Source organism: Augochlora pura, chromosome 2, assembly GCF_028453695.1.
Source record: "Augochlora pura isolate Apur16 chromosome 2, APUR_v2.2.1, whole genome shotgun sequence".
In the NCBI taxonomy this organism is placed as follows: Eukaryota; Metazoa; Arthropoda; class Insecta; order Hymenoptera; family Halictidae; genus Augochlora; species Augochlora pura.
In genome coordinates, this window is record NC_135773.1 from 10385619 (window position 1) to 10405066 (window position 19448).

Here is a 19448-nt window from a genome sequence, read left to right on the forward strand (position 1 = left end):
AGTTCTTTTACAAATTGAATTTTATCGTCGCGTGTCTCAAATATAGCGCCCAAAAACGAATGCGTAAAGAGAGTGACACTATGAGTACGATAGAATGTGACCAGTAGGTTTCTTATTCGTTTGGACATTCTCGTTCTCTTTCTTTTTTTCTCTTACATTGGGATGTGGGATGCGCGCGCTGCTCAGCAACTTGCAATTAGGGAGGAAAACAAACGCAGACGTTGAAGAGTTGTGGTTGTTACTGTATGCCACTTAGCTTGTTGTAGATGAACTCCGCGAAATGTGTATCAAATTAAATATATTGTATTATGTACACATAGTAGGATATATGTAATATAACGGGTGAGTTAGCTTCTGTAATAGTTTTTGGAACTATGTAATGTACATAAAATATTTTAGAAAGAGTTACATACGTTTATTTAAATTGTTATCTAAATTAGAATGATACTTGAAATGACAAAGATTCTAGCGTAATAATTATCATTTTTATTATCAAAGTAAATATACAAAACATTCTATATAGTTCAAGTATAAAGTGAATTTCACTTTAAAAATCCTTATGTATTTACAAACGTGCACAGTCCTATTTCCAGCTTACATTTTTTGTAGCTTAAGATATGGATAGTAATTGGTTATCTGATGATATGGAACAGTCATGGCACTGGAATTGGACAGAATTATGTGGTTATAATGGAGGCATTAAGCCATTGAATCCAGAAACACATGATCTTGATGTATGCTTTCAACAACTATTCCTTCAGGTGATTTAACATTAGCAGTTTAATATATAATACATATGTTTCACAGATTTTGGTAATTTTATATTTATTCAATATTTTTCTTATAACTTTCAGATCCCAGTTTTAGTCTGTATTGCAATGGTATCCGCATATCATTGTGGAAAGAGACATTCACAGTTTAATGGTTATCATGGTTCTAATGCTATCATTAACTTGAGAATTTTTATAGTATTGTGCCTTGTGGTTCTTCCTATAATTAGAGCATACGTTATACTTACTAGTACTACAAGTTCTTCATCAAACCATGTTCCACCTGATAATAATTTAATGCCACAAGAATCAGTCATGATATCAAATAATAATTCAGAATCAGTCTTAAATGCGCCAAGCATAATAGATCACATAAAAGATGGACTAAATTATACTATTGATTATACAAAATCAATACTTTTTCCAAAGAGTAATATCCAAAATGCAACCAAATCTTTTGTTACCTCTATTACGCAAGATTACAGTCCAGAGTTAGATGCTGTTAATAATAGTGTAACATCTGCCAATCCTATTGATTATCTAGTGGCAGGTACTGAAGGATTAGCATGGGTTATTCATTTTTGTTTTGTATTAAGTTTGAGAAGTGGCAGAAATTTTAACCCACGTGGGCCTGTATCTATTCGAACCTTGGTATTTCTGCTAATTGTTGTCTCTATACTATTATTAAGGAGTCATGTCAAATATAATTCACAAAATGATGTTTTACCAAATTTGTCATTGGGATTTAGTATTAGTGTAGTCACTTTACTAATACTCTATGCAATAACATTGATACCAGATCAAAATAGTTTACAAGATGCAAGATCATCTAGGTTTAACGAAGTAAGTCATCATATAACTTGTTTCATTACAATAGATCCATAACGCTGGTCCATAGTATTATCAGTAAATAGTGTTCTACATGCTTATCAGTTAAGAGATTTCAAACATATGTTGTAGAATATGTGTGTTGTTACCAAAATGGCTATGATATCTAAAACTATGAGTTATTAAGTAAATACAGATATTATAGATCAGTAAAAAATATGTTTATAGATAGGAGAACAGACTGCACTGTTGAATACTCCTAATTCTTCTTACGTAAGATTCCCAGAGGAACAAGACCCAACTTACCTTGGGACTGCTATGGAGAATGTAACAATTACTTCTAAAATTTTATTTCACTGGGTAAACCCCTTAATGAAGAAGGGCGTTCATGGCTTGTTGAACCATTCAGATGATTTATTTGATCTACCAGAATATATCAGCACTAACGTGATCAGTCAGAAACTGGATTATCATTTGCAAAATACGGTAAATTTAATATTTCTTTATTTGCAATGTTTTATTTACATTCGTAATTATTTATACTGACATGAATGTTTTTAACAATATATTATAGCCCAGCAATGTGAATAACAGAATGGAAAATCATGAATTAATGATGGAGACAGATGTACAAACTGTTACAAAGAAAGTAACTTTGTTACATTTATTACACAAGTGTTTCGGATGGGAATTTTATTCGGTTGGAATATTAAAATTTATCAATGACTGTAGTTTATTTGTGGGTCCAATATTATTAAACAAATTAATTGGTTTTGTTGAAGACAAAAATGAATCTGTCTCATATGGATATCTATATGCAACATTAATAGTTATTAGTGCTTTAATAGGTAGGCATTAATTTATGCTCATTTAAGCACATTATCATAAAATTTACAGTCTATTATACGAGTAAAAAATATTAAATTACTATTATTATTTTAGGAGCTTTCTGCAATGCTCATTTTACATTCTGGATGTCTATTGTTGGTTTAAAAATTCGATCAACGATCATTACTTTGGTATATAGGAAGACTTTGCAATCGCCTAGCATTCAATTAAAGCAACAATTTAATTTTGGTGAGATTGTCAATTTTATGAGTACGGATACTGATAGATTAGTTAACAGTTGTCCAAGTTTCCACGCATTTTGGAGCATTCCATTGCAGGTAATTTCTTAGTATAGTTTCATAGTTTTGTTTTTATTTCTACAAATGTAGAACTTTTTATTGTTAATATTTGATAATTAGTATCTTAGTTTTTGTAGTCATCAGTTATGTAAAATATTTTTATTCACATTTTCCAGTTGGTTGTGGCATTATATCTTTTGCATGAGCAAATAGGGATTTCGTTCTTAGCTGGGGTTACTTTTGCAATAGTTCTTATACCAATAAACAAAGTAATAACAAATAAAGTTGGGAAGCTTAGCGCGAAACTAATGGAGTACAAAGATCAAAGGGTCAAATATGTAGGTGAAGCAATACGTGGAATAACTGCGATTAAATTGAATGTATGGGAAGATCATTTCATGTGGAATATTAATAGTTAGTATATCTTAATATATTTCACTATTCTTAGGTGTTTATCTTCATATATAATTTTTTACTATATTTTTTGCTAGAATTACGAGAAAAAGAAATCAAATATTTAAGTGAGAGGAAATATTTAGATGCACTGTGTGTTTATTTTTGGGCCACTACACCTGTATTGATTTCTATATTAACATTCTCAACATATGTTTTTCTTGGAAATAAACTTGATGCAAAAACAGTTTTTACTAGTATGGCACTGATGAACATGCTCATAGGTCCATTAAATGCTTTTCCCTGGGTGTTGAATGGTCTTACTGAAGCTTGGGTGTCACTTAAAAGAATACAGAGAATGTTAGATGTAAGTGGAAATTGACATCTATTGATGAAATTGAAATCAAAGAACAATGTACACTTAGGTTATTTCAATTTTATTAAATTCAGTTACCAGATGCTGATCTCTCATCATACTATTCAGAATGCCCACCTGGAGTAGATTTAATGCTTCAGAATGTAACGTTCAGTGTAACTACCAAGCAGAATGAGGAAGAAAGTGATTCAAATTTACCTAGAAATGTTGCAACACCATCTTCTTCTTCCGATTCTAGGAAAACAGTAACATTTGAAGATAATAATACTTTCAATCTACACGAGATTAATATTACAATTCCCAAGGTAGTAAAATACACTTGATTACTTATAGTTCTATGTACTGAATTGGGTTTGTTCTAGGGGAATTTAATTGGGATAATGGGAAAAGTGGGCAGTGGTAAGTCACTATTCTTAGATGGTATTTTGAGCGAAATTACCAAAGTTCGTGGTATGATAGCAGTAAGTGATATTGCACAGGGTTTTGCATACGTTAAACAAAATCCTTGGCTGCAACATGGTACTATTCGAGATAACATTCTTTTTGGGAAGTCTTATGATTATAATAAATATAAGTAAGTAGTAGAATATACAAATGTATACTTGTGTACTGTAATATTTAGAAAATCTCTTTTAATAGGGCCATTTTAAAAGCATGTGCTCTTACCACTGACTTGAATTCCCTACCTAAGAAGGATCTAACAGTTATTGGTGACGCAGGAAATACTTTGAGTGGAGGACAAAAGACACGAATTTCTTTGGCACGTGCAATTTATGCAAACAAAGAAATTTATTTGTTGGATGATGTTTTAGCGACTTTAGATCCGAAAGTCGCTAACTACATATTTGAACATGTTATTATAGGTTTACTCAAGAACAAAACAAGATTACTGTGTACTCATCAGACTCAGTATTTAATTCATGCAGATGTGGTAGTCGATATGTCTAAAGGCAGGATAGTTAATCAAGGTAAACCTAGCGAGGTTTTGCCTGACATAGATGATTATTTATTATCTTCAGACTCCTATGAGCCAGATTTAGATGTCACCTCTGTAAATGATTTGCCAAGAGAGACGAATCAGTTTGACAGAAATGGTAAAGAATGTTTGCCTGATGAAGATTTTACAGAGAAAGGAACTGTACGGCTTGGAGTATATTCATGCTATGTTAAGGCTATGAATGGCTACTTGGCAGTTTCGATATTTATCTCTATATTTTTAATGCAAAGTTCTAAAAATATAACGGACTTGTGGCTTTCTTATTGGGTGACTCATACTAATACATCAGCTATTAATACTACAGAGTCGTCAAATCGTTTACAGCCGGAATATTTCCTTGAAGATCATAATATGAGCACAAAGTATTATTTAATAGTTTATGGCATATTAGTTGTATTAAATTCGCTATTTACCTTGATGAGAGCATTTATGTTTGCATATGGAGGGATTCAAGCAGCTACTGCAATACACAAGCAACTTTTAAAAATTGTTATTCGGGTACGGAATTATAGCAAAAGCTAACCGGTATTTCATATTACATGCTAATATAGAATATACTTTTAGGCTAAAGCTATATTTTTCGATATTCAACCACTTGGTAGGATTATCAATCGATTTTCATCTGATACATACACAATTGACGATAGCCTACCTTTTATTGCTAATATCTTACTCGCACAATTATTTAGTTTATTGGCTACAATGATTGTTGCCACTTACGGCTTACCATGGATACTGCTCATATTAATTCCACTCTTCCCAGTGTATCACTGGATTCAAAATCATTACAGGTACATTGATTCTGCTTATACGTATTTTGAACTTAAGAGAATATCGGTCGATTAATAATTTTCAGATTAACATCAAGAGAATTGAAGCGCTTATCAAGTGCAGCTCTTTCACCTTTGTATGCTCACTTCAATGAAACTTTAAACGGACTCTCCACTATAAGAGCTTTTCGTACTGTGCCACGTTTTAGCCAAGAAAACGAACTATTATTGGAAGTCAGTCAAAAAACAAATTTTGCGTCGATTGCAGCCAGCCAATGGCTTGGATTAAGACTGCAACTCATGGCAGTGGTTCTCTTAGCTGGAGTGAGCAATATTGCGGTTCTACAGCATCAGTATAGCATTGCAGACCCTGGCTTAATAGGTCTTGTTATTACTTACATTTTGTCCATAACTGGGTTGTTATCTGGTGTGGTAAATGCATTTACTGAGACGGAGAGGGAGATGATCGCAGTGGAACGCGTGAAACAGTATTTGGAGAAAATCGCTATTGAACCTAACAACGGCGATAGTCCACCGTATGCATGGCCAAGTCAGGGTGTAGTTGAATTCAGAGAAGTTGTATTAAGATATAGGTAATATAAGCCATTAATTCAAAACAGCTATTCAGATAACTGATGTATATACATGTAAACTGTAGGTATATCTTACAGAGAGCATTTGACGCCATCGTTGAACGGTATATCGTTCATTACTCGACCAGCAGAGAAGATAGGAGTCGTCGGCCGAACGGGTGCTGGAAAAAGTTCATTATTTGCTTCGTTATTTAGATTAACGGAAATCACGTCCGGAACTATATTGATAGATGGTATTAACATACAGACATTGCAATTAACTGCATTAAGGTATTCTTTTATATTAACTAGATAGTGATTTAGAGTGATAGTCAAATCACATGTAATAGAGGACAATAGTATTCAGTTCTCCGTATTTCTAGTTTACGAACTCGAATATAGTATATTTGTCATTATCTCAGATCACGTTTGGCTATTATACCTCAGGATCCATTTATTTTCTCGGGTACAATAAGAGAGAATCTAGATCCTTTAAATCAGTATCCAGATCTGCACATATACAAAGCATTGGAGAAATGTAAAATTCATTCGCTAGTATACCGTTTAGGAGGTCTCGGCGCTACTTTAAATGAGTGTGGCAGTAATTTAAGCGCAGGGCAGAGGCAATTGTTTTGTTTGGCCAGAGCAGTTTTGCACAATGCCAAGGTATTTTTATTAATATTTTTATAGATACAAACATTTAAATTTTTTATTTCTATTAATTACTTTATATAATACCAATTTCTCTATCATTTTCTATAGATTGTCTGTATTGACGAAGCTACTGCAAACGTTGACCAAGAAACGGATAAGTTTCTTCAAGGGACAATAAAGTCTTTCTTCCAGAGTGCCACAGTGATTACTGTGGCGCATAGGATAAGAACAATTATGCACTGTGATAGGTACGATAATTGCACCAACAACTAACACAGTGGTCCTTATTTAAAATGCTCGTTTCAGGGTTATCGTGATGGCGGAAGGGGAAATATTAGAGTTTGACGAACCAAATCTGTTGATTCAAAACATCGACTCCCATTTTTATCGTTTAGCCAGTCAAGAGTTTTCCCATGAAGAATGAGCATTTCCCCGTAGCGTAAGTTTGCATAAGCATATTTATTTTTGTCTTCGAGGCGAACTTTGCCATGTATTCAGAGAATGTGCTAGAATACTAAGATTATCGTCTGCAAGGATACTACGTGATTTAAACGTCATAATTGAATGGATTGTATTATAATCTATAACGTACTGTTATTTTTGTACAATTTTCCAAGGACTGTAATTAAATAGTTTATAAAGAAGCGACTAGTGCTACGGTTGTGCAATCATTTTTTATTTGTGATAAGACTAATTGTTTCATCTTTTATTTTATTTATATTTATACTGCATTGCAAATTAGATTACTTCGGTGTAAGTTTTTATATTGCTGGCAATACATTTGAAAACTCATCGACATCGAGGTATCCTTTTTTACGACGATCCAATTCCTTGAATACCATTTCCCATACTGATGGTAAAATATTTAGTTCGACAGACGAGCTTGCCAAACAGAAATCATCCACTACCAAATATCCTTTATCTAGAAAAACAATTTTCACCGAATTATGTATTTCTGTTAATTATCCAGATAAGTGAGTTATACAATTCTTATCCAGTAGAGTGAATAACATATCCGGATTGACATGTGTATGATTTGCAGAACTCTTCTCAAGTACCCGGTGCTCGAACTCGTTATAGGAAATTCTATCCCTGATTCGAAAAATATGTCCAACTTCTATCTAAAACCAAGGAAGTAAGAAAAGTACAACAACTATGTCCATTGGACAAATATGAGGTGTGTATGGAAAGTATCCAACACTATTATGTGGTGTCTCTGACAAATAACATGCTTCATGTTCTATAAAGTTAAATAACTAAGCGTCGCATTTCGCAATGAGCAATATTCTCAAAAATAATATGAAATACGTCGAGGCAGCTACTGACTATTCTGGAAGTTCACATTGAGGAGCGTTTCTATAAGTGGGAGAGTCACATTAAGAAAATTGTGTTTTTCAAAGGCACTGCTCTCTTCGTCAGTACATGGTTGGATACTTTGTGGAGGCATTTCATATGAATACTGGTTTGAAAATATCACTTTATCCGGGCAATATCCGAAAACAGCGGTCATGGCGATTTTGTATTGTTGTTTAGTCAGCGATCCAGCGGACTCCACATCAGCATAATCGAAAGCCTGCGGGGTTCGTGAACCGTACAGTCGCTGCTCTCGTGATTCGTTCTTTTCCTACTTCGTGTTTTACCTTCCTAGCGCGTTCCTTGTAGACGTTTGACGTCATATCTTCCTTCAGGGCGTGAATTGAGCTGGAACGAAACTTCCTTGAGCGACTTCCATATTAAGCGATCCGATGAAAGCGAGGTGTTGCTCGTCGCGAGTCGCGTGTGTATCGGGCTTTCAGCAGGGGAACTCGACCGACACGCATTATATCGTAATTAAAGCGGGAACCCCCTTTCAAACAGCCCGGTATTTTGTAATATTCATCGTGGAGCCAATTAACGCCGCCGCGGGACACGCACACGCGTGCCTTCTCGCGACTGTATGCACGCGATGACATAATGTCTGCTATATCCGGCATTCAGTCGTCGCATTTCTCGCCGGCTCTCTGTCATCGTTCTTTGCCGCTGAAAACTAATGAGCTGAAACCCCGGCTGATTTTGCGTTCCGTTTTTTAATTACCCGCCATTTAAGCCGCCCTCTCCCCTGCCGTTGAAGCCTTCCTTTTTTTCCTTCCCGTGCGCCGGAGGAGAAGCGATATTATTTCTCGCGCGTATCCTTCCGGCGATAGAACCGCATCCGACGACATTTCATATCGCTAATGATGTTCATCTTGTGTGATCGTCCGTCGCGCGATCCATTATCCCGACAATTCAACGAGACCTTCGTGCGCGTGTTCAGGATCGGTTCGAGATCGAATTCGCACCTGTGTGGCTGTCCAGACAGTTTCGTATCGATCACTGTGGCTTCGGAATCCCATTGGTTCAGTACCGCCTAGGCAGCGACGAAGAACTGTGCTAATGCGTCCTAGGAAAACTAGACGTCAGACTCGCGATTTTAAATTGTCGCCCGTCGAACAGCACAGCATCAGATCATCGTTGTTCAGTTGTTATCGCGTTTATGCTGCCTCCTATTGAATCGCCCATTAAAATAATACATAATGTGAAAACTTAATATTGAAAAATTACTTTTACCGTTTGAAAAGATAATCCTTAGTAAAATATAAAATTCTATGAATTGCAAGCAACTGGTTGCTCCGCCTGCATTATACGAATGGCATATAATTGTTTTAACAAAAATTCTATTTTTTAAATGATTGTTATTCCGAAGATAACGTGAATCGAAGCTGCCCTTTTACTGATACGTGTGCACTTCCTTTTATTTACACCAGCACTAGTTACCTCGGTACTGTGACGGTTCTTTCAAACATCTTCCTCTATCACGGTTTCATGAATAAATTAAGTAATTTTCGTAATCACCCTTCTCGTCGCGATTCTCAGGACGACGCGCGGCAGACCAGATGAGAATCTAGCGACGGCACGGCGCGGCTCCCGCTTTTTTTTCCTTTGTAGAAGCGGCGAGAAGCCGCCTTTGAAACATGTGCGCTTCCGGCGCAAAGTACAGGCAATCTCGGTTGAATAGCATGACTTACGGGTGACGTTATGTCATCGGCCGATACTCTATGATAGCCCATATAACTTACTGCTAAGATAGCGTTCGAATCCCACCGCGAAGAATAAGTTTGCACCGGTAGTTTGCGACAGCGGACATCTAGATCCCTGATGCGTGCCGCACAATGCTAGAAAAATGAGCCAATGACCGTTTGCGTCGTAATGGCCGGTGCGTTGAACGTATCCTTACTCTCTTCGGTACGAAACGGGACGTGGCATTATTGCCCGGCATTCCTGTTTTATTAGGTTGCCGTGTATGAAAAATACGCGTCGTTACTCAGCTAAGGTTGGGATTTTTTCAAATATCAGCATTCCCGATTGCTTTTTGTTCAGATTTTGCAGGGAACTCGAAGAGCAGCATGAACGTTAATCTTCAACATTAAATGGAAAGACAAAGATCTTTCAATTAGTTAGTGGTCTTACAGAATGGAAAAACGCAACATATTTGTAGATAGAAATTAAGTTTCCCTTGCGGTATTAAAGTCCATTTATATCGCATAATAATTCCAATAGGTTCGAAAACTGCTCAAAGAAAATTATTAGTTGTGCTTTAAAATACAGTATAGATAATAAGGAGCCTCCTAATGATTACAGTGTTATATGTTGTAAATAATTTAGTCCGCGATAATATTCACGATTTCGATCGAATATTTTCTGTCGGCGATAGTATGTGACATTTTAAAATCGTTGGTTATTTTATAAGAATGCAAAGACTGAAGTTATGTAGATTTTTCGTGCCTTTTATTATAATGTGGACTAGAGTTAAGAAATTCGTTCAATAATTTCTTATACAAATGTCTTTATAATTTGAACAATCTTAAAAGAAAGAAATATGTGAAGCTGGTCATTCTCACCGGTCACGAAAGGTTTACTGTTAACCATATTATTATTAGCCCAGTGTTTTTAGATGGCGATAAACTGTTGTGGGAACGCGAGGGCGTAATAAACGTCGCCAGGATCGAACCTGAAGAGTGTAAAGAGGCAGGCCGAGTTGGACGATGATTGCTCGATAAAACTATTTCGAAATACGCTCGAGCGTAATCGTGCGGTGCCAACGAGCGGAATTCCTCAAGCGTCGGGGTCGCGGCTCGCGCAGAAATATTTTCTTAAAAAAGCCGTATTAAACGCGCGCCGTGGAATATTTCAAACTTCATCTTGGATGTAGCTCGTCTCGTGACATAGGCGGTACGCAGCAGCCCTTCGCTCTTGCGCGTCTCGGTGGGCACTCGAGGCTTGAAGCACAGTCACTACCGTAGGGGGCTTGCCGGCTACCCCAAAAGTGCACCTATCAAGGGTTGGTTCAACGAGCATACAGCTCTAGAGACCCTTGCTATCGCGGAGACTGCGCGCCGCTCTTTCAAAACTAGCTCCGGTTTATTATTGAACTCGGACGCGATTTTATTGGGACCCGGCTGCGAATTAAATCGACTGCCACCGGAAAATATACAGCTTCGGGCATTAATGCGAGATTTATTCGCCGCGACTTCCGTCGTCTCTCGTTCGAACGCGTCGCTAAAGCGTTCCGCGTCTACGCGTCTCATCGAGTTCAATTAAAAAATATTGAAATTAGAGAAGCACGCGGGAAAGGTTGTAAATTCAAGACCTCGTGCGCGCTCGCTATCATGTTAGATTCATTCGCAGCGATTCTGCTCTGTCCCTGCATCGCCGCGCACCCCACCCCATGCGCGCTCTCTCTCTCTCTCTCTCTCTCCCTCTCTCTCTTTCTCTGTGTCTGTGTCGGTGAAGGGTGTCTAGGCCTTCGTTCACCCTTGAAGTTACGCAGAAAATATGCCAATGTTGTTTGAATGAGGGGTTCCGGGGTGGATAAAGGAGACAGGCGGCGGTACATGATTGCCAGCGCGAACACCACGGAAAAAACGTTAACTAGCGATCGCACGTCCTCTGGAGAAATACGTGATCGCGATAGCACGCGGGCGACAAGGACCGTCAACCGAGCGGGCTGATTACACGCCCGCGGACCATATATTTGCATTAGGCCACGGAGTCGCCATAACTCATTACGTCCACAATTCTCTTTCGTCAGCCGGACGAACGTGTCGGCTGCATAAATCACAATTTGCCCTAGTGCGCGCAGGTGGACAAGACCAGCCGTCTCTGCCGGTATGTCCTGAAAACAGGGGGTCGCGCGGAATCGAGATGATAGAGCGAGTCGTATTTAATTGACTCTGACGTCGTCGGCTAATTGCGAGACCAAGATAACGATCGATTTCGCCTCGAGTCCTCATCGAGCGTCATCGACCGCCGCGTCGCGGATCGCGCAGCCTCTGCGAAACTGGATCTAGTTTCGCGAGATCCGACGATCGACAGACAGCGCCGTGTCGGCAAGTGGTTCATCCAGTTAGCCTGGCGTCGATTACACCCCCGCGTTCCTTTCCGTGATCGTATTTTCGAACATGGATGGTGGGGAGGGCGAGCCGCGCGCGGTCGCCCAGGAGACGAGACGTCGACACAGCGTGTTGACACAACAGCGGCCGTGTTTGTGGAACAATGTCCCCGCGGTATTACTAGAAATAAAACAGAAACGGGATAGACGTGTCACCAGACGAGTGTAACGCCTCTCATATTTCCATTAAGTAAGGCAAGACACAGGCGGATAGCGGATATAACGCGAACGAGCTACAGCTTTTACCGTGATTAGTGCACGATGCAATGGGAAGGCTCGTATGGTGTGCGAACGGCTGCATGGCGAACATTTCTTCCACATTGCACGCATATAGTATAAATGCGTTTGCGATATTACACGACTACACGGCCAGGGTTGTTCCGAACTCTAGTTCGTTCGCATTCGGGATACATCCCCCGAGGGAGAGACCTTTACGCCTCGCTCAAATGTCTTCTCCTTTTTCGGACCTCTTGCTCTCCGCTTCTTCTTCCGTTCGTTCGTCGTCGTCGTCGTCGTCGTCGTCGCCGTCATCGAAAAAGAGAGAAAGGGAACAGAAAAAAGAAAACACGGGTCGGATAAATGAAATCCTTCGACGTTGAGTCCATTAAGTTGAGGTTCGGTTACGAATGCTGTTAATAACGTTCGTGCGTTTCAATGGGTCTGTTGCGGGGGTGGAAAACGTGCCCAAGACCGTGTCCCCCGCGTCTCCTCGAACCCGTTTTTCACGCGTAAAACCCTTATCGCCTGTCGCGTAAGCACTATTATGCCCTCCGGGGGCAAAAAAAAAAAAATCTGGGAAAAGAAAAAGGAAACGCAACTTCTGAATTTCCGTCGAGGATCGTCGACGCGAGGTTTCGGTGAACATTCTATACGGGCGCGGCTCGCTGTCGCGAGACGGCCCGGCCGCATTATACGGTCTGTCGCGACGAGAAATAGCGGAGATACGAAGGTGGTGGGTCTTCTACATTTACTTTCTGTTCCGTAGAATCATTACTACGTCCCGGGCTAAGCGAAGCGTACCGGCGCCTGTTGACGGCAACCGTTGACGCGTTAAAGGGGCGAGGAGATAAGTTTTTTTTTTTTCGCGAATTATGAAGGCGCTCATTCATTATGCGTCTCGTAATTGACGAGTTGTACGCCGGAGGATGCCTGGCTGTATCAACAACGCTCTCTTTTTCGTCGAGATACTATCCGCCTGCAGCAATATCTTCCTCTTTCTTCTCCTTTTCTCTTTTTCGAGTTTATCGTTGCAAATCGGAGTTATCCGTTCGGGCGGAGCGAGCGAAAAATTTCCGACCAGTTAGCGTGCCGATGTCGGAGTCGGCGGGAATCGGATCTGACTTCGTAACTAATTTGTAAACTGCGGATCTTACGTTCCTTTAATCTTTTTACTGTTCGAATACTCCTTCTACTCATTTCTCTCTCGAATCCATAAAATCTGCTGTTTATTGGTTAATAACAACGACTTGCTCCAACCTATGACTTAAATCTTATATGCAAGAAGGAATTCATAGTTGTCAAGCTGATTTATTGAAGAACAATAAAGTCCTTGGTTTATTACTACCTAGACATATGTGATATTTATCCCTGCACTTTTCAAACAGTTCTAAAAACACGATAGAATTGCTGTTTCACGGTTAGTCTTTAGTATTACAGTCAGGCGAAATCTGCTGTGATTGGAGTACGATTGCCTCAACGCCAACTATTATCAGCGTATCAATTGATGAGAGCACTTATGTTCACGCGCGTAGGTGATACAAGCAGCCTTTAAAAATTGTGGTCCGCCGACTTCGTGAAAAATGTCAAAGTATTTAGCGTTGCGATGTAGAACGAGAATCAGATTTAATTTCGCAATTCATTAGCATAGCATTTCCGCGTAGCTATGCATTGTTCGTTCGACATTATAATAATTTAGCCTACCTCTATTGAGCGGGACTCCCGATTGGCCTGACCCGGGCAGCACAATTGGCTTCCACCTGATGCGAAATAGATGCAAGTCCGAGTGGATGGAGTCCGTTCGTATCGCGCCAAATGCGGCGCGGTTGGTAATTGGATTTCTCTCTCTCCAAAGGATAGTTACATATATGGTCGGTTATAAAAAGAACATAAACGTATTGCCCGCGATAGAGAAAGGAACTTAACGTGGTTTCTCGTGGTCCGTGGATGCAAAGAAGTTTCGGATACGCGGGGAACGCGAGTGGATTTGGGAAAGTTGGTTAGCGGAATGATAAGCACTTTGAAATTCAATTGGCTTCTTGATTAAAGTGTCCATCTCGTGGTAAATGAAATGCAGAAAGGAAACAAGTTCCTGTATAAAAATTCTAATGGAACGGACCATGTGCATTCGCTTTAACGTTTATCTCAGCGTCTGAAAATTCTAGTTATTGTATCGGATATGGTTTAATTGCATATCGTAACGCGTAACAAACACCATTTGTTAATGTGACAATTTGATTTAAACATCGAATTAATACTAAAGAATGGACAAATGCCTGTTAAATTATTCTACATGCTTATTGCTTTCCTACGAGAATCAATATTTTGCTAAGTTGTCACAATGAAATCAATACTAGAACAAGCTACGATTTAACAGGATTATAATTATTTGGCACAGGTGGATGTGCGAGACCGATCATTATCAGTCCCACTGAAATCGTCTGTGTTTCGAACGTTGGAGTCTCACAAAGATTTGCCAGGTCATTTTCATATAATACCTATATCCTCGAAGGGACCTCGGTTGATGCTTCAAGGGGTTAGGGTCTGACCCAACCTGTCAGCAGCAGTTACAGGGTTTCCAAACTTTTTAGTACTGCCTAGAATAACTTTCATGATTCGCAGAAGCCACTTATGTGGCTTTCGGACTGTTAGATGATCGTTCGAGCGTTTGGAAATTCATTATTGGTGCCTAGTTATCGAACCTAGTCATTAGGATCGTTGTGTAAACCTGCAGGAAGATGGTTTTACGTATACTACCACTTAAAAGTTTAGCACGCTTCTATTCGAAGAGAGGGAAGCTTGGATTCAAAAAATTTTTTTTTAATTTTTCGTTCCTTTCGTCGAGATCGCTATCCTTCTTCTAAGGAGGTTTATCCAAGATCAAGATGACATATTATTACAATATGATAAAGTTAAAATAATTGTTAGTTAAAAAATCTAGTGCCTGCCGAAATGAAATTGGTAAATAGGATGAATCAGTGGCTGAATAAATCAGAGTGAACTATATTATTTTCTCCTTTATGAACACTTTGGGAATATTGTACTGATTTGAAACTTTTGAGCTGCAGTGTATCCGTTTCCTCTGCTTCTCCTACCTGCCTTCGTGTCTACTAGCTAAAGGGGCTTCCTTTTGGAACGAACACTTGTTCATTTACAGAATATTCTCTCCCCGATCTCTCTCCTCTTGTTAATCTCTCCTGCCCGTTTCTGGTATCCGGTTTCACTTTGTTTCCCAGCAAACTCTGGTGTTAAATGAGGGCTGACAAAAACACGTGTAACTTTCAATTGGCTGCGCACTCGCTCGAAGATTCTGGACGGGGTCCCTTAATTGGGTTAAATAAATTCGGTTGGATACCATGTGTGCGCCGTGCGAGCGGGACTTCGCCGCCGTCGTCGTCGTCGTCGTCGTCGTCGTCGTCGTGTGAATACGTACAAAGACCCCGACGACAAGCGTTTGCAGTTCGCCACGGCAAGACGAGACGTGGGGTGCGTGTACATGTTGTTTCAAAGGGTTGAAATTGGACGTAGGACCCGCCGTACAGGAATTCGATAAACGAACTACAGAATTTATTTACCTAATCCAGACCTGGACACTGTTTGGCAAACGGGGACCCGCAGTAATCGATTACGTTTGTTTAGCATTCTTGTCCGTTTCCTGGCAAATATGCCAGGGCCTAGATGCGTTCGAAGTTTTAGGCATCAATATCGATCTCTTATTGAATCAATGGAAAGAACTATTTTCATAAATCAAGCCTTTGCAATACAATTTTTTCGTCCTTAATCATTTCCTTGATAAAACGAGGCAATTTTTCTGTTTTCTATGCCCCCATTTACTTTAATTCCTAGAATTTAATAATAGAATGACTTAATTTAGTTTCGATTTGGAAGTAACGAATAACATTCGTATCTAACGTTAAAATTATCGAAGTCTAAAATCGACTAACAAGTATCGCGCAATTTCTATAATAACGCGTGCCCGCGTAAAGAGATATATTCCACGGTTAACAGCTCTACGACCGCGATAATTATGAAATCATAAATGTGAAATCGGTCATTCGACAGGCGATCTCACGAGTCTGGCACGCTGTCGTAGTGCAAACGGTTGAGGGAATTCTGTGCGACGAATTTGCTCACTTAACAGATATTTAGCTATGAAAACTTTCGGTTTCTCGATTACAATCGGATAAAGTATCAAACCGTAATCTCGATGGTTCGTCTTACAATTTTGTCCGCCAGTGCCCAAAAGTGCCGTGGCAATTCAGAAATCGACTGCACCGGAACGTTCCAATATCCGTTAATGCGACGAGTTCCCATTAAAATTTCCTTAATATCGACTGCAGCAAGGATTCGGATTGAAAAAGAGGTAAGCGCGGGGGTGGATAGCGGAGGCGTTCGTGTCGGGCGACCTCGTCTCTCTGGTTGGCGAAGTTTCCTCTCGGTACCAAGGACTCCCCGTTTTAATGGAATAAAGATCACGAGAAAGTACTGCTCCCCCCCCCCCCCTCCCCCCCCGGGGACCCCCTTGTAAACGATATTATTACGACGTCGCGTTAAAATATTGCGACTATCTCGCAGCGACGGCGGAGGACGTTCCGTTTAGTTCGCCGATTCAGAAAAAGAGGGATGTTTCGGCCCTAGCGAGCAAAGGTCGCCCTCCGCCTGTCTTTGTTCATCTTCAATCGCGGAATTTCACCCGACCCATTGCATGCCGGCGTCTGCATTTATAAAAAGCAATATGCACTGCAGGGAGGTCGGAAAATGCGCGGCAGCAATATCGCGGAAAAGCCGGCGGGGTGCGTGGGCTCGCGCACGCGATCGTTTAATATATATCATATAATAACGGATTCATTTCGCGGAGTGGAAAGTTTGGCCGTCTTGCCTTTTTCGCGTTCCCCGTTTGCTCGCGGTGACCGCCGTCTGCGTCTTCGCGGGGAAGAAAACATGAAACCGAAGAAACAAAGAAGACGCAAAGCGGCGCGATTATTTCACGTGTTTCGCAGTTGCTAGGTGGCGCCGAGAAAATGTAATCGCTTCGTGACCGGGCTCCTCAACCACGATTTACCTCGCTCTTCGACCATAACCCTTTCGAGAGATGTCCACGGGGAATAAGAAGCTGTTAAGAAAAATCAAGCGTGTCAGCGAGAAGGACAAACGCATGGCACAGCTCGAGAAAGAGATCGAGAGGCTCGAAGAAGAGAATAATAAATTGAAACGTGACAGCATCGAGTTTCAGAACAAACTGGCCACGTTGGCCGGTTCGGCGCGTTTTACACCAATTCCGACGTTTAATCGTATCCTGACACCTTCCGCGGACGTTGCGACCGTGTCCAAGTTGGACAAGAGTTCCGCGAACGCGATTCGCTCGGACGACGCTCGTGGAATCGACCAACCGCCGAAGAAGAAGCTGCGCATGAAAACGTTGACATTCAAAAAGCGAGACACGAGGAAGTGAGGAACGTACGGTGTCTCTTGTTCCCCGTGGGCAAACACCTGTGCTCCGCGTTCACGCGATCGAGACGATCGCGTCGAGCTCGACTCTCGAAAGGGGGCAGATTCAGGCGACAAGCTTTCGGCCATTAATCTTCGCAACCATGTATCAATATTAGCCGGAACAAATTCCCAGTTACCGAGCGACGAGGCTATGCCAGTGGAAGATACGCCATGCCCGACGAAGCAAATAATAAAAAAATTCGTCCAGGGCGTGCCCTGTCCGAGCGGGAGGCCTAGAAAGAAGCAAGACGTAAGATGTCCGTCGACGCAGAGCAGGAGGATATCGAAATGCAGTGACGACATAATGTTATGCAACGGCGAACCTAAGAAACCGAAATCGGGCCAGGGCTCGGTATGTTCGGGAAATGGAAACGGAAATGGAAATGGAAACGGAAACGGAAACGGAAACGAGAAGTCTGCGAAGTGCATGAAGAAGGTGTCCTGCGTGGTGAAAGAAAAAAAGTTCAAAGGATGTCCGAAATGCGAGAACAATCGGATCGAGAAATTGGAATGCGAAGTAGAGTGTCGAATTATTTAATTTTTAATAATTTCGGGTTACTCTCGCGAATGGTGTCGGTGCCTAAATAATAATGAAACTGCGTGTCTATCCTTGCGCGCCAAACAGTGGATTTTGCAGGAATATTTTTCTGGGATACTGTTCAGTGTTTTATTGGAAATAATTTGTTTAGTATCTTTGAATTCCAATACGAATGAATACACTCTATCAAGTAGTTAATTGGTGTCGCGAAGATGAATGAACGAAGTGCCGTGTGTTCAATTCAATTTGCTAGTTCAATTATTCGTCTTTAATGATTTAAATCTAAATGGCACTAGATCAGAAATGGGTACGGGTTTAGATTGGATTCCTTTGAAGTGACAGTATGGAGACGGAGATGGGGCTTTCAAAATATTAAAACATTGGGAGCGGCTCTAGTTTTGTAAATATTTACGCTCTCGAAGTCCGAGTTTTACCAAGTTTCAGCTCGATTGCGCACCAATACCATTCGAGGTGGAGTTTGAACCGAGTTAAAGAATACGTGTGCGTAGGTGTACCAGCTGCGGAGGGAGATCGAAGGGATGAAGCACGATCGGAAGGCGGCGGAGAAAGCGGTGCAAAGGGCGATTCTGCGGGGCGCGCGTGCACTCGGCGGAAGATTTAAACCGATCGTTCCGGAATCGATTGAAAAACTTTTGGACAGTTGCGAGAGCAATGCGTCTTCCGTGTCGACGTCCGGCTCGGTCACGTGCTGCGGAAGGAAATCTGAGAACCAGCCGTGCGGAAGTAAACTCCCGAAGGAATCTTATGTCTGCGAGTCGTCCTGCGCCAATTAGAAGTGTTTCGAGTGAAACCAGAATCGGAACGGGTCCCAAATAATTTCATTTCAGAGCGAACAAACCGACTCGCGTACGCGTTAACGGCAACCGAACACGATATATATATATTCGATGTTTGATTGTAATTAATTGCTGCGTATTCTTCCGGGCAGAATGAACTGGTAAATAACCGATAAATAAAACACGAAGTCGCAAACACTGTTTTCGGCCTCCAGACAGCTTTATCGCATAGTAATAATTTCCTACGTAACGCGTTAATTAATAAACGGGGGTAAGAGCGACGGGTGGACTCTCAGCGTCGATTTAATTACACGTAACACCGGCGCGGGTATTCTAGCTGGCGTGCGTGCTCTACTCGCGTTGGATTTTCGCGTGCACGGAGCTACGCTCCATCAAAATGGCATCGTTAACACTGATAATCCTTCTTTGAACCGAGTCTGAGCCACTTGACTT

At 40.8% G+C, this 19448-nt stretch overlaps 3 protein-coding genes across 6 annotated transcripts; 2 read left to right on the forward strand and 1 right to left on the reverse strand.

The window, feature by feature from the left end:
• Positions 1-167: 167 nt before the first annotated feature.
• On the forward strand, positions 168-7283 carry LOC144477334 (ATP-binding cassette sub-family C member 10). Of its 4 annotated transcripts, none has more exons than XM_078195024.1 (17): positions 168-342; positions 610-761; positions 855-1613; positions 1827-2084; positions 2173-2446; positions 2541-2764; positions 2902-3139; positions 3217-3485; positions 3569-3799; positions 3857-4068; positions 4134-4989; positions 5056-5282; positions 5348-5854; positions 5933-6124; positions 6256-6499; positions 6596-6735; positions 6794-7283. In XM_078195024.1, exons 2-17 carry the CDS (start codon positions 618-620, stop codon positions 6909-6911), a joined length of 4893 nt encoding a protein of 1630 aa, XP_078051150.1. In that variant the 5' UTR covers positions 168-342; positions 610-617; the 3' UTR covers positions 6912-7283. The 4 variants fall into 4 exon arrangements, 3 of the variants coding, with proteins under 3 accessions (XP_078051150.1, XP_078051169.1, XP_078051159.1); XM_078195043.1 differs by having other exon boundaries at positions 3403-3485; XM_078195033.1 differs by having other exon boundaries at positions 654-761.
• On the reverse strand, positions 7148-8250 carry LOC144477352 (EF-hand calcium-binding domain-containing protein 11). Its single transcript, XM_078195059.1, has 4 exons — positions 8128-8250; positions 7965-8060; positions 7473-7608; positions 7148-7409 (listed from the first exon to the last, which is right to left on the reverse strand). The coding sequence occupies exons 1-4, from the start codon at positions 8161-8163 to the stop codon at positions 7249-7251; spliced, it is 429 nt and encodes a 142-aa protein (XP_078051185.1). The 5' UTR covers positions 8164-8250; the 3' UTR covers positions 7148-7248.
• A 9514-nt stretch (positions 8251-17764) lies between these two features.
• Positions 17765-18992, forward strand: LOC144478481 (uncharacterized). The gene is made up of 2 exons (XM_078196401.1): positions 17765-18177; positions 18708-18992. The coding sequence occupies exons 1-2, from the start codon at positions 17812-17814 to the stop codon at positions 18990-18992; spliced, it is 651 nt and encodes a 216-aa protein (XP_078052527.1). The 5' UTR covers positions 17765-17811.
• The last annotated feature ends 456 nt before the right edge of the window (positions 18993-19448 follow it).

Bases quoted from the DNA above. Each gene is read 5' to 3' on its own strand.
- LOC144477334 (XM_078195024.1), top strand. From the start codon at position 618: ATGGATAGTAATTGGTTATCTGATGATATGGAACAGTCATGGCACTGG. The intron at 4,069-4,133 runs GTAAGTAGTAGA...CTCTTTTAATAG, and splicing joins TATGATTATAATAAATATAA to GGCCATTTTAAAAGCATGTG. The intron at 4,990-5,055 runs GTACGGAATTAT...ATATACTTTTAG, and splicing joins TTTTAAAAATTGTTATTCGG to GCTAAAGCTATATTTTTCGA.
- LOC144477352 (XM_078195059.1), bottom strand. From the start codon at position 8,163: ATGACGTCAAACGTCTACAAGGAACGCGCTAGGAAG. The intron at 8,061-8,127 runs GTAAAACACGAA...CGAACCCCGCAG, and splicing joins ACAAGGAACGCGCTAGGAAG to GCTTTCGATTATGCTGATGT. The intron at 7,609-7,964 runs GTGATATTTTCA...CCTTGGTTTTAG, and splicing joins TCGGATATTGCCCGGATAAA to ATAGAAGTTGGACATATTTT.
- LOC144478481 (XM_078196401.1), top strand. From the start codon at position 17,812: ATGCCAGTGGAAGATACGCCATGCCCGACGAAGCAAATAATAAAAAAA. The intron at 18,178-18,707 runs GTAGAGTGTCGA...ACGTGTGCGTAG, and splicing joins TCGAGAAATTGGAATGCGAA to GTGTACCAGCTGCGGAGGGA.